Genomic DNA, 15,462 nt, shown 5'->3' with positions numbered 1-15,462 from the left:
CTTGAAAGAATAGAGAGTAGTTTCTTTGCTAAATTTATTGTTGCGCAGGGAAGTAAGAACTGTCAACATTTGATTTTCTGTGCAATATCAAATAAAGAGTCCTATAGTCATGCAAATAAATCGTAAAAATATCCAAAGATGAAAAAGTTTCGGTTACTAACTGTACAGCAAGAATCATTAGTATACGTCAGCGATTCACAATCTTCTAAGTTCTGTGACTCCCCAAATAGAAGATATAAACGAAATTAATATTTCAGAAAAATAACAATTAACCTTACTATAACTGACTGAATTTCGACTGATATTATAAATGCAAAAAATATTTAATATTATGTAATCACGTTGCACTAATTTTATATAGTAAGAAAGTACCGACAGTAAAAAAAAGAATATAATATGATAGTTCCTATTATTTTATGTCATTGCGTTTATACCGACGGTTATGAACATGCATGTTTGACATGAACGTGCGTAAGCAACTTTTAAGAGCCAACTTGACGTGTACTTGCTGTTTGTAATTTAGCCACCTTCTATAACACCCGACGTGAGAGCGTGTTTCAACATGAATATAGATGCGTTCGAACAATTCGTGCGGTCACCAGTACAAAAGAGACGCTTGCGATTGCACAACTTCAGTTAAGTTTCGTAAGCGAAGCTTGCGTTTCGTGCCTTTATTTTAGCGTGGGATCAACCGCGAAACTGAATACTTTTTTTCTTTAATTTCTTATGCTAAATATATAAATTTGTGAAGAAACGAAGTGATTCACTTGCATCACGTGGACCCGTTGGCAAAAAGGTAACGTTGTACAATGATAGTTATTTAAATTACAGTTTTACCTCGTTTGATGGGAAGCCATACTGCGTTTCTGCTTTCAACTTCTCACCGATGAAAGCATGAAGCCATCAAAATTAGTTCGACACTACGAAACTAAACAGCTGACTCATGAAAACAAACCCTTTCGGAAGAAAATTATGTAGCTCGAGAAATTAACAACCTTCAATTGTAAGTCGAGCCATGCCGACGAAAGTGCAATTGAAGCATCTTGTCTCGTAGCGTTAAGAGTAGTTAAAATGTCCAAACAGCCTACAGTCGCCGAAACCACATGTATCCTGCTGTAGTTGATATGGTCAGCGTTTTAACAGACTTCGATTACTACGTACCTTAACATTTCTGAGAGGAAATCACGGTTCCAGTGAGGAACGGTGTCAAAAGCCTTCTGGAAAACTAGAAATATGGAATCAATTTGAGATCCCCTGTCGATAGCACCCATTACTTCGTGCGAATAAAGAGCTAATTGTGTTTCACAAGAACAATATTTTCTGAAGCCGTACTGTGTGTCAATAGCCCTTTACCTTCGAGGTAATTCATAATGTTCAAACACAGTATATGTTCCACAATCCTATTGCAAATCGATGTTAGTGATATGGGTCTGTAATTCAGCGGATTACCCCCATTTATTTTCGTGAGTACTAACGTGACGTTTGCCACTTTCCAGTCTGTTGGTACGGATCTTTCGTCGATATGTTGTATATCGATATGTTTCTGGAGAGGTTCTACCTTAAGCGAAACACAATGTTTTATTTTTATGATTGCTAAGTACGGGGCTATTACATTGCAATGCTCTGAAGCGAACCTTATTGGTATGCTATCTGTATTGAGAGATTTGTCATTAATAAGGGCTTTAAGCTACTTGCTACAGTGAGGATATCTATTTCTAACTTACTCACGTTGACAGTTCTGACAAGCCGCAGAAAATAGATTCACATAATCTTAATCAGTGATATTAGACAGGTTTACTATAAGTAAACTTCACTATGAAGCAACCCATTTTCAGTACTAATGTGGAACTACAGTTTTTTTCTATAATCATTATGGTTCTAATTGCTTTATATTGAATGAGAGGATATTGAGAAAAACAGAAATTATTTGTAGGGCATTGTGTAAAATTTGTCTGTTGTGCAAATGTCATAAATTATGTTTACTTACAACTGGGGAAAACTAATAAGAGTTCCAAAAAATTATTAAGGTAGACTGAATAGACAGAAGAATAATTGAAGAACGAATAGCAACAATAAAGATAAACAATACAGAGAAAGAAGCTACAGTTCTTAAAGGTGCTAGAGAAGGAAGTTATTTATCACCGTTCTTGTTCAGTTTCTATACAGAATGTGTAATAAATGAATTCAAAGAGTGCTCTACAGATATCAAAGTAAATGGAGAAACATCACAAATACTTAAATTTGCGGACGACATAGATGTGATAGCCGCAGATGAAAGGAAAGATGAAGGTACCTAATATATGAAAACAGAATTGAAATTGTCAAGAAACATCAGAAACTCCAGGAATCAAATAGAAAAATATTTAAATTACATGAAATACGTTAAAAACAAACAGGGCCATAGAAATATTTAGGGAGTATGGCAGCTGAAGACATACGAAGTAGACACGATATAAAACCAAGAATTAGAGAGGCAAAAGTAATCTTCGTGAATAAAATGAAAATGCTTTACTCATAAAAACATGAATATTGAAACGAGCCACACTTAAAAGCCTGCGTCTGGAACATAGCATTTTATGGATGGGAAAAGTGGATCATAAACAGTAATAAAAAGAAATTGCTTGAAGTGTCTGAGATAAAGTATTGCAGACGTCTATTAAATATAAAATAGGTGGATAAAACCACGAAGTCTTTCAAAGACGTAATGGGAAAAGAATATATGATGTAAGTTCTTAAGTCACTAACACATCTTAACCATTTCCTTTGTAAACTATCTTAAAGTAGCAGTACAAGGAAGAAAACGCCACTAAAACTGCGATTAGCACTGTAAAGCAAATCATAAATACTGGGGGAGTCAATAAGTATGCCAAGATGAAATAGCTTTTAACAGATCCAGACCAAGAGCTGCCAACCAGTAGAAGGATCAGTGACCAAGAATAACAAGGAAGTCACGATTAACAGCCTAGCCGATCGGAAGATTGCAGTTTGATCTGATGATTTTAACGGAACTATCTCCATGACGCGCTTGCCAAAACAGAGCTTCTGTCAACTATTGCAGCGGTGAAACCCAGTCCATTTAAAACAGCTAGCGCTAAGGAGTCTGGCCTTCGCTTGCGATAAGTGTTCACTACTTAACTGACAGCCCTGGATGAACGCATCACCGTTTTAGATTGCTTGAGACAGGGTCCCCATCCAATTGATCACATTGATAACTTTGTGCACCAAGCTTACCTCAGAGTATGACTTCTCGATTGCTGATCTTTTGAGGGTGTAGTTCCTGAAAAGAAAATGGTTCACTGTTAGTTTGTAACTCTATGGCTAATTTATACATGTAGCAATATTGCAATATAAACTCACACACATACACAAAAGGTGAAAGCAGGTTAGACACAGATTGCTACTGAAATCACTGTACTGCTTCAAACGACTGTTACCAGTGGAACTAACGTTTGCTGTGCTCGTGAACCTCAAAACACAAATTAATCAATGTAGCATGTTGTACTTTATTAATAAAATTGGAATACAATCTATAGAAATTATATTACGTCGGTGAAGGGTTTCCTGATAGTACAGTATGATGATACAGTGCGATATCGCACACTTAACATTAAAATTGGTTTTGTTTGTTTAGATTATTAAGGTAAAACATTCCTTTATCATTAAATCCCAAATTAATGTTTATATTAATATCTCATAAATCTATAATTCTGTCAACATGTTATGGATATTATTGATTATAAAACGTAAAACATGTTTCGTAAATAAAAGTTGCAATCAGAGAAACTGTGACAGGAAGGCCTGTGATAAATGCACCCAACGATAATTTGTAACTGGCGTGGTACATGTTTGGCAGTGGAATCTTCTTAAAAAAGACGGTTCACATGCTCTTGGAGTTGGAACTTTTAAGATAACAACCATTGTTTAGCGACGAGCCGTTCAAATTTCACCATCAAAAGTTTCAAAAACTTAATAGAGTGAACTTCATTTCGTGACTTATGAGTGCAGCTTATAAATTTTACAATAATTTTGAAATTTGCTTGTTATCAGTAAATATAATGACACCTATTACAACAGTGATTAATTCGGCGTCGTTGTGGATGCTCATTGATGTTTTTTCATACGATTAATGAAGCCCCCAAAATCTATATCAAACTATCTTCAAAATTTATCATTCTTACGAGCCAATCGAAAAATATTCACGATCATAGGAACTAACATTGCTCAGACCTGCTTTTACATCTACATGTACATGGATACTATGCAAAACATACATAAGTGCCTGGCAGAGGGTTCATCAAACCACGTTCACAATAATTCTATTTTATTTCACTCTCGAACAGGATGCGGAAAAAAACGAAAGCTTGTATATGACTGAAACCTGTATATGAATGTCCGAAAGAACAGATACTACACATTTATATAAGTGATTCGCATAGATTGGCAATGGATCCATTATCTTCACTGCGGATGCACAAGTACATCCGACCACCTGCAGGAATCTCAAAGAAGCGAGTGTGGAGGAAATAGGGGCTGCAGGCAGGTGGCGCTAGGAGGGATTGTGCGTCGGCGGAGTGGCGTGCCTAGATACGTGTGGCATAGTGGTTAGCACACCTGCCTAGTAAGCAGAAGATCCCACGTTCGAGTCCCGGTCCAGCCCACATTTTCACTCGGCGCCGCTAATGCTGCACGAAATCCTGATGCAGCTGATATAACAAGTACCGTCATTTTCCGTTCCTCTCTCTTCCCTCCCTTTCCAATTACAACACCTATATACCTCCGTGCAAGTTCTGATTTCCCTTATTTTATTACGATGATCGTTGCTCTCTATGTAAGTCGACGGCAACAAAATATTTTCGCATTCGGAGGAGAAAGTTGGTGATTACAATTTCTTGAGAAGATCCCGCCGCAACGAGAAATGCCTTTGTTTTGATGATGTCAACGCCAAATCCAGTATCATATCTCTCCTCCCATATTTAATGCAGTGGTCTTCATTGCCTTCTGCTTTCTCATGCAATTGATCATTGTTGATTCTTTCGCCTTTTGGGGCATTTTACCGACCACAAGAGTAAGAGAACGCCCTGAACCTCTGTCCGCTCCTCCACCCTCCTTGACAAGGCCACTGGCATAATGAAGGTGACTTCTTGACCTGAAAGTCTTTTGTCGCCATTGCTTATTATTTTTAGTCAAAATTTAAGCAGTAGTAGAGTTCGAACCCAGGACCAAAGATATAGTGTTTTGTACTCAAATATGTTACCCGTAGACCAAGGGTACAGCCAGTAGACAACGTCAGTTGTTTTAGTACAAACCCTAATGGCACACTAAGGATACTCGATGATTTTAAGGCAGCAGTCAATCTTCAATCATTCATTATTAAAACGCTTCAAAATACACTACTGGCCATTAAAATTGCTACACCAAGAAGAAATGCATATGATAAACGGTTATTCATTGGACAAATATATTATACTAGAACTGGCATGTGATTACATTTTCACGCAATTTGGGTGCATAGATCCTGAGAAATCACTACCCAGAACAACCAACTCTGGCCGTAATAACGGCCTTGACACGCCTGGGCATTGAGTCAAACAGAGCTTGGACGGCGTGTACAGGTACAGCTGCCAATGCAGCTTCAACACGATACCACAGTTCATCAAGAGTAGTGACTGGAGTATTGTGACGAGCCAGTTGTTCGGCCACCATTGACCAGACGTTATCAATTGGTGAGAGATCTGGAGAATGTGCTGGCCAGGGCAGCAGTCGAACATTTTCTGTATCCAGAAAGGCCTTTACAGGACCTGCAACATATGGTCTTGCATTATCCTGCTGAAATGTAGGATTTCGCAGGGATCGAATGAAGGGTCGTAACACATCTGAAATGTAACGTCCACTGTTCTAAGTGTCGTCAGTGCGAACAAGAGGTGATCGAGACGTGTAAACAATGGCACCCCATACCATCACGTCGGGTGATACGCCAGTATGGCGATGACGAATACACGCTTCCAATGTGCGTTCACCGCGATGTCGCCAAACACGGATGATACCATCATGATGCTGTAAACAGAACCTGGATTCATCCGAAAAAATGACGCTTTGCCATTCGTGCACCCAGGTTCGTCGTTGAGTACACCATCGCAGGCGCTCCTGTCTGTGATGCAGCGTCAAGGGTAACCTCAACCATGGTCTCCGAGCTGATAGTCCATGCTGCTGCAAACGTCGTCGAACTGTTCGTGAAGATGGTTATTGCCTTGCAAACGTGCCCATATGTTGACTCAGGGATCGAGACGTGGTTGCACGATCCGTAACAGCTATGCGGATACGATGCCTGTCATCTCGACTGCTAGTGATATGAGGCCGTTGGGATCCAGCGCGGCGTTCCGTATTAACCTCCTGAACCCACCGATTCCACATTCTGCTAACAGTCATTGGATTTCGACCAACGCGAGCAGCAATGTCGCGATACGATAAACCGCAACTGCGATAGGCTACAATCCGATCTTTATCAAAGTCGGAAACGTGATGGTACGCATTTCTCCTCCTTACACGATGCATCACAACAACGTTTCACCAGACAACGCCGGTCAACTGGTGTTTGTGTATGAGAAATCGGTTGGAAACTTTCCTCATGTCAGCACGTTGTAGGTGTCGCCACCGGCGCCAACCTTGTGTGAATGCTCTGAAAAGCTAATCATTTTCATATCACGGCGTCTTCTACCTGTCGGTTAAATTTCGCGTCTGTAGCACGTCATCTTCGTACTGTAGCAATTTTGGTGGCTAGTAGTGTACTTCTGCATGGGGAAACGCGGGGATCCTTGGTCATAAATACTCTGTTTGGTATTTACCAGAAAAAGAGATGCAGCAAGATTGTTTCAGCGATTCTAAGAATAATTAATTAGGAAAGCACGTAACGCTCTGAATTACCTAATTGCTATCATTGTCCCAGGGAAATTTCCTGAAGAGCTACTCCGTAATCTGGAATGAATATTTTAGAGTTTATTTATTTATTGTTTATTTAGTCTGATCAGATTAGAGCCTTAAGGCCTTCTTGTATATCTGACCAGGAACAACACACACCAAAGAATATTACGTAGCTGTCACGATAGTAATTATTTGCATTATTGAAAATAATAATAATTGAAAATAATAAAATAAGTAACAAAGTAATAACAATAATAAAATAACACTAATACAGAGAATGGGTATTGCACTTTTGAAGATATGTTTAGTATAATCAGAAGTGGAAGGAATAATAAAAGAGGAGAGGACTTAAATGAAAGTGACGGTTGCTGTTAGGAAAGCCCTGAATTTCAATAAAAAATTCTGGAGACTAATAAGAGGGAAAATGGTATGGGAGGGAGGGTTGCTGCAGACAAGTATCTAAAAGAGATAGCTGTTGTGATAAGTGGACCATAACCTGTCTATTGAACTTTGAAAGGATTTTAATTTCTCTGATATCTTTTTGTTCCAAAATCGTGTTCCTGATTCAGAACATGATTTAGAAAACATGGCAGTGTTATGTAGTGGTATGGAGGAAATTTTACTTTGCTGAGAAAGATTATCCTGTTGTGCTGTTCAAATAGTAGTTAAGGGTTGAAGACAAATAAAAGGGAATGCTTTTGAATACGGAATAGGTGTCACATAGACAATATGGTTTAGAAAGGCCGATCACGTTTGCGTCTAAAACATTGACAATTTCTCAAAGTAATTACAGTCAAACTGAAAGGGAAACCGTCACTATTATCTTATATTTGTACATTCGTGTTAACACCAGTTCTGATCAGATGTTTTGCCCACTCATGGACTGCATCGAAAAAAATAATGTCCCTGATTAAAGTAAGTTATATCTTTGTTTGAAGATCTTTGTAACAAGTACCAGTTTCACAGAACATGCCGGATGCTGCACCGTTTCCTAATAAACCTTATACGCCGTATTTTCATATCCAGTGCAAAGTGAGTGTTGTGTAAGCAAATGGCGATCACAATGGAAGCTTCAAGATGACTACTAGTTACAAATCCACCCATGCTCACGCAATAAGTACAGAATTCGTGTCAGGAAAGAAATCGTCACATACACGTTTGCCGATACATTAAATCATATGTAATCTTCTTGTTACCGAGCCAGCATTACAATATAAAACTGTCATGTGACTTCCTGCTCACCATCTGAAGATGCGCCTGAAAAGTTTTGAAAATCAATTTATAGAATGAACTAGTATTTCAAAAAAGTGATTGGTTGCAGCTCCCTGTATATATTTTTGCTGTCAAAAAGTTCCACGAATACATTCACGACTGAATATTCATTTTACATACGGATCGTAAGCCATTGGCAGCTATATTTTGACCAAATAATAATGTTGCTTCCGGAATAGCTCAATGCTTACAGCGTTGGGCCCTGCTTTCACCAAACTATGAAAGAATGAAAAAAACTGATAGAAGCCGACCTCCGGAAGATCAGTTTGGTTTTCGGAGAAATGTAGGAACACGCGAGGCAATATTGACCCTACGACTTATCTTAGAAGATAGGTTAAGGAGAGGCAAATCTACATTTTTAACATTTGTAGACTTAGAGAAATTTTCGATAATGTTAACTGTAATACTGTCTTTGAAATTCTGGACATAACAGGGGAAAAATACAGGGAGCGAAATGCTATTTACTCCTTGTACAGAAACCAGACGACTGTTGTAAGAGTCGAGGGGCAGGAAAGGGAGGCAGCGGCTGAAAAGGGAGTGAGACACGGTTGTAGCCTATCCCCGATGTTATTCAATATGAACACTGAACAAGCAGTAAAGGAAACTAAAGAAAAATTTGGAGTGGAAACTAAAGTTCAGGAAGAAGAAATAAAAACTTTGAGGTTTGCCAATGACATTGTAATTCTGTCAGAGGTAGCAAAGGACTTGTAATAGCAGCTGAATGGAATGGACAGTGTCTTGAAAGGAGGACATAGGATGAACTTCAACAAAATCAAAACGATGATAATGGAATGTAGTCGAATTAAATCAGATGATGCTGAGGAAATTAGATTAGGAAATGAGACACTTAAAGTAGCAGATGAATTCTGCTATTTGGGCAGCAAAATAACTGATGATTGTCGAAGTAGAGAGGATATAAAATGCAGACTGGCAATGGTAAGAAAAGCTTTTGTGAAGAAGAGGAAATTGTTAACATTGAATATAGATTTAAGTGTTAGGAAATCTTTTCTGAAGGTATTTGTCTGGAGTGCAGCCATGTATGAAAGTGAAACATGGATAATCAACAGTTTAGATAAGAAGAGAATAGACCCTTTTGAAATGTGGTGTTACAGAAAAATTAGATGGATCGATCACGTAACTAATGAAGAGATACTGAACAGAATTGGGGACAAGAGGAATTTGTGGCACAACTTGACCAGAAGAAGGGATCGGTTGATGGGACACGTTCTGAGCCATCAAGGAATCACCAATTTTGTACTGGAGCGAAGTGTGGGGGGTAAAAATCGTAGAGGAAGACCAAGAGATGAATGCAGTAAGCAGATTCTGAAACATGTAGGTTGCAGCAGTTATTTGGACAAGAACAGGCTTACACAGGACAGGTATCAAACCAGCATTCGGACTGAAGACCACAAAAATAACAACGTGATTACGAAATACTTCACAGGTCCACGTCTCAACATTCGAAAGCAGACTTGTTATCACGATTGTCAATAGCGCAGGATAAAAGTTGCGATTCTTCTGCTGATGTATGCTTCTCTTTGGATGTTATAAGTTAAGACGATTGAACATCAACTTGACAGCAAAACTGTGCCAGAGGATACAGTGTTATAACAATAAATTTAGTCGGAGCACCCGTTAGATAATAAGTTAATTAGTTAACAGAAATTAAATAATACAAACATATGAAATCGTCCATGAAAGTGTCATTCTGCTACACGGAGAATCACAGAAACGTGAGTGATGATTCCAGGACAGCTAAAACAGGAAGTGCTTCAAATACTACATCAATGTCTTTGAAGCACTGTACACACCAAATCCTTTGCCAGAGATTATTGGTACCGAAAAAGTAGATAAAGATTCAGAAATGATGCTGATGGAATGCGACTCATATCAGAAATGCCAGTCAGCTCCACTGCAGAAATGTTTTCCTGAGCCACAGACATTAGAACCCTGGTCATGTTTTCACATGGACTATGCTGGGCCATTTTTGGGAAGCTTCTGGCTGATTGTTATAGATGCATTTTCTACATTTCCATATGCAATACAAATATCGTCTACTACTTTTGTAAAAACAATCCAGCTTGGTCAAGGGTTTCCTCAAACGAAGGGTTGCCGAAATTAATACGAATAGACAATAGCACTGAATCTTCATCAGATTTCAAACAAAATGGCATATCACATATCAAATCTGCATCTTTTCACCCTGAAGCAAATGGACTCGCTGCAAAATTTGTAAGGACATTCAAGTCTCTTAACACAAAGTGAACACAGCAGTACAATAAGGTTATTGTGTTATTAATTTTTCTGTCTCATCACGGAGTTACTACATATGATACAAAATCTTCAGCGGAAAAATTAAGTGGCAGACTGTACCGTGCGCTAAAATCAATACGAAAACAATTCGTGCATGCCCAGACCGAGCAGATACAACAGTTGTAATTGAAGTTTTTCAAAGTGAGTGCCATTTACCACGTAAAGAAAGGAAAGAAATCTTCGGTACCTCGAAAGTGATACAACAACTTGGAAACATAATGTACAAGGTCCTGATTAGTAGTAGAGTTAGAATGCTACACATAAACCGAAGGAAGTCGTACTGTGCATATTCAAAAATATTGGGAATTCCTGGGTTGTTTTCTTTCACAAGCTCGCACAACTACGATGCAGCCAGAGGCGTAGGGATCTGCAGTTGCAGTCAGCAGTTGTTTTCGACTTCGCCACCGGCAGTGGGACCCAGCTGCACCAAAAAACGACGTGCAGATGGAGTTGGACATCGTCCCTCACCTCATAGAAGCAGATATGGATGTTGACGTGGCGGGTAAGCTGGATCGACTGCTCTCTCATCCAGTTTTGGCTACGGTTTCCCTCAGCCCTAACTGGCTGCTTGACGAGTCCGCACTGTTGCTGCTTGCAAGCAAGCCACCTCACAACAGCAACTGTTTTCAGTGGCAAGTGGTTCTCTTCTTGCCACACATATATATACGTTTGACGCGAAATATGTTTGGTGAATACAAGATGGAGACTACATTTTGCTTTCTGTGATACTGCTGCTCTCACTGGACAGGGTTCTACTACCTTCATGCGAGTGTGAATCGATGGGATGAAGGGGGCTCATACACAGTACTATGCAGGATCTCAGTGGCCCCAAGCGAGCAGCTCCCGAAAGGACGGACATTGTCGGGCTGGATCGTATGGCCTCGACAAAGACCTTGAGTCAGAAAACGCTATTGCTTGCTGCAAGACAAGTTTCCTCATTGATAGTGTGACAATGCCTGGGGCACCACAGATTGTCAGCAAGGCAACCATTGCTGTAGGCTCCGTTGACACGGAAGCAGACAGAGGTGATCCGATAGTGGTCTACATGACAACCGTGGACAGTAGAGATAGAATGTCATCTCTTCAGACTAGTCCTCGTTGGACGAAGTCATGTGTGGAAGCTCCGAGTAGGATGATTGTTGCCAGATGGCGTTCGTCTTCGTCATATGGATACAGGACCTGGTGTGATGGTACGGCGTATGGCGTGCCACTGGATAAACAATATTATCTGTCTGGATTTCACAGAAACTGTTGCATTTCTGGAGAGTTATGGTTAATGGCTGTGCCCTATCTTTGATGCTTGGTGACGTTATCTTTCAACAAAATAACGCAATGCGAATGCTGGCCTTGCTGTCCGAAGGTATCTTGATACAGAGGGTGTTTGGATGTTGGATTGGTTGGATTGGACAGCATGTTCTACGTATCTATAACCCCGTTGATAATATTTGGTCATGGAGTGCTGGGAGGTTGACAGGTCACAAGTCGTTAGCCACTACGACTGATGAAAGCTGACACAAACTACACAGGCCTTAACAGCGAGCGTCAAGATGCTTAAAATTAGTCTGGGTGGTGTACGGCGTCATCATATAAAATCTTGAACACTAAAAAATACATAAAATATAACTGTGACGTTTGGACGACGTTACAACAGCCTTCCTCAGAGGAAGACTTAGTTTCACTGAAGGAGAAGTGTCCTCTTCGAACTGTTCATCTGCGGGGCACAAGTCTTAGCGGGCACGCAGGCGACAGCCATACAGAAACTGTCAGTGTATTTCTGCACACACCAGAAAGAAAACGTGCCCACCAAAAGACAGCCGGCCGGTGTGGCCCAGCGGTCCTAGGCGCTTCAGTTTGGAACCGCGCGACCGCTGCGGTCGCAGGTTCGAATCCTGCCTCGGGCATGGATGTGTGTGATGTCCTTAGGTTCTAAGTTCTAGGGGACTTATGACCTCAGATGTTAAGTCCCATAGTGCTCAGAGGCATTTGAACCATTTTGAACCAAAAGACAAGACCTCATTTTCAGACAACGTCAATCGTCGACAATCCAGATAGCCCAGTAACAGCCTCTGTCCTGCCCTCTTCCTCTCTTCATGACAAGCGTATTACATTGTAGGGCCAATAAAGTTCGCCTATGATGTATTGACACCGACAGTTTGCAATAATCGTAGCGCCTCTGCTGCAGTATAATCAGTATTGTCCTGAAACAGGCTGTTGTAATATGGCATAAACGTCGGTTTTATAGTTTATATATTTTAAAACATTTTAATGCGGTACAACAGGCAGAAGAATTTTAAGCATGCTGACATAGAGGAAGGAACATGGTATGTCATACCGTGTCTCCCATCAAGCACAGTTCGACTCAATGGCCATCAAGGTGAGGACTGCTGTTCCTACGAAAGGCGACACGCTCTATGCCCACAAATCACCTATAAATGTAATCATATATTCTTCCTACTAATTGGTATTTGTGCACTGGACATTCCAAAAGGCGGGGCATGGTTCTTAATAGTGTGTTGTATCACCACGGACGGTAATGCATGCCTAGCAGCGTGCTCCCCTGCTGGTCACAAGATTGGTAAACAGTTCTTGTGTTAGGCACTCCATCCCTCCAGTTAACTACTGCTGGATGGTCGTTGGTACACTGAATTCCCCACTTACTCGATGGCATTTAAGACAACGGGACTGGATAGGCCATTCCATTCGCCAAATGTCCTATCGTTTCAAGAGCTTCCCCACCTATGCTATTCGATGTGGTCGCGTACTGTCATGCATGAAAACGAAATGAGGGACGAATGCACGCCTGATAAGATGCACATGGCGAATGAGTACAGTTACAGAATAACACTGACCGATTAGTGTACGGCGTTCAAAAATTTGGAAGGTCCTACGCCAGCGCAACGTTATGCCTCCCCACACCACAACACGTGGATCACAGAAACGATCATTCTCGACAATGATGGAAGCGCTCTCGTTTGGCGAGAGGTGGGAAACGTAAATGCACCCAGTTCCATCGAGCTATATTACGGTCATACGATAGTTACTTTCGTCTATAAGTTTTGCATGTCAGTATATATCTGATAATTAATTGAAAGCCACAGCTGCCGACAGGTGTTGTTGACATACCTTGATGGGGAAAACTGAAAATGTGTGCCCCGACCGGGACTCGAACCCGCGATCTGCTGCTTACATGGCAGACGCTCTATTCATCTGAGCCATCGAGGACACAGGTGAATAGCGCGACTGCAGGAACTTATCCCTTGCACGCTTCCCGTAAGACCCACATTCTCAACTGTCCACAATCTACATACGTAATGTTCCTAATAGATACTTTGCCCATCCACTCGTTACTCGCGCCCACTGAAGTTGACGATTCCCGTAAGAGTTCGGGCAACCTGTGCGCACTCGCGTAGACGAAGGTCAATGGCCGGGTAGCCCTTTAATTACGTATAAAGATAGTAACTGCTCTCGAAAGAACAGATACCATTGCTTCTCTAGAATAAATGATTATTAATTGAAATCCTCAGCTGCCGGCAGGTGTTCTTGACATAACTTGTGTGCCCCGACCCGGACTCGAAACCGGGATCTCCCGCTTACATGCACAGTCATCAATGTTCTTTCGAGAACAGTTACTGTCTTCATATACAGTAAAATGGCTACCTGGCCAGTGCGCACAGGTTGCCCGAACTCTTACGGGAATCGTCAACGTAAAGTGGGCGCGAGTAACGAGTGGATGGGAAAAGCATCTATTAGGAACATTACATACCGTATGTAGATTGTGGACAGTTGGGAATGTGGGTCTCACGGGAAGCGTGCAAGGGATAAGTCCCCGTAGTGGCGCTATTCATCTGCGTCCTCGGTGGCTCAGATGGATAGAGGGTGTGCAATATAAGCAGGAGATTCCGGGTTCAAGTCCCGGTCAGGCCACACATTTTCAGCTGTCCCCCTCAAGGTATGTCAGCAACACCTGTCGGCAGCTGAGGGTTTCAGTTAATTATCATTTATTCTAGAGAAGCTGCACGGTCATCAATGGTATCTTTTCTTTCGAGAACAGTTACTATCTTCATATCAGCGGGAGTTGTGGATTTGCGAATCTGATGATGGGGGCGCACTTTCTGTACACTAAACAACAAAACACAGGTTGATCTCAGCTGTAAAAAAGTGTAGTTGTAGTGTTCGTTTTTTCGTTAGGTCCGTGAGGACACTGAGCGAACAGGTACGGGCTGAAGTCCTCCACGCGGGAGAGAAGCGCTAGGCTGACCTATGGTCGGAGCAGTGTGGGCAGCTCTGGACCGTGATGGCGGCCGCGCTGTTTACTCCGGTGGCGGCAGCGGCTGCGCGGACAAACACCGCGGAACCGCCGGCGCCCCCTTTGTGAGCGCCGCCGCGTAATAGCCTGTACACAGTCCTCAGCCCGGTGGCCGCTCTCTAATTGCGTCGCGGCCAATCAAAAACTCCGCCCTGCCTCACCTCTGAGCCCCGGATTACTCCAATTTGCTACAACGACAGCCTCCACACTGCTAATGACGCAGCTTTTAGCCCTGCTGAACCCTGCTATCTGCCATTTACTTTTCAGGTGGTGCGACCACTGAGATCCTTCACGTATACGTGATACTAGCGAGAGAGCAAGCTATTAGAGGTCGCAGGTCTACCTCTGACCCTTACGCAAGCAGTTATTCGGCTTGACTTGATTGACAGAGTTGATGGATGTCCTCCTGAGGGACATCGGGCCGAATTCTGGCCAACTGGCGCCTTAAACCGACAAACTCTGGGAGGCTGTAGGGGACATCAATACCAATATTTTTCCCTAATGTCATTTTTTCCTATGAGGAGTATTTAATCGGGTAGAGGAAGATTTCTCTGGCAGCAAATTAATTAAACCAACTAACACTTTTCCATTTTTTTATAACCAAGAGACAACACATTAACACAACCCAATTTCAATTACAGTAGATTTTCAAA

The 15,462-nt window shown here is 41.4% G+C and overlaps 1 protein-coding gene across 1 annotated transcript in view; it reads right to left on the bottom strand.

Annotated features, from left to right (window-relative positions):
- The window catches only part of LOC126260547 (protein nervous wreck), a 778,787-nt gene that overhangs the window by 482,296 nt on the left and 281,029 nt on the right, over positions 1-15,462 (bottom strand). The window contains exon 3 of the mRNA XM_049957881.1: positions 3,232-3,277. Within this exon, the coding sequence (XP_049813838.1) occupies positions 3,232-3,277 (46 nt within the window). The remainder of the gene's footprint in view (positions 1-3,231; positions 3,278-15,462) is intronic.

This window comes from Schistocerca nitens, chromosome 5 (genome assembly GCF_023898315.1).
Source record: "Schistocerca nitens isolate TAMUIC-IGC-003100 chromosome 5, iqSchNite1.1, whole genome shotgun sequence".
NCBI classification, from domain to species: domain Eukaryota; kingdom Metazoa; phylum Arthropoda; class Insecta; order Orthoptera; family Acrididae; genus Schistocerca; species Schistocerca nitens.
Note: the sequence above shows the minus strand (reverse complement) of the source record. Positions and strands in the feature narration are given on the sequence as shown.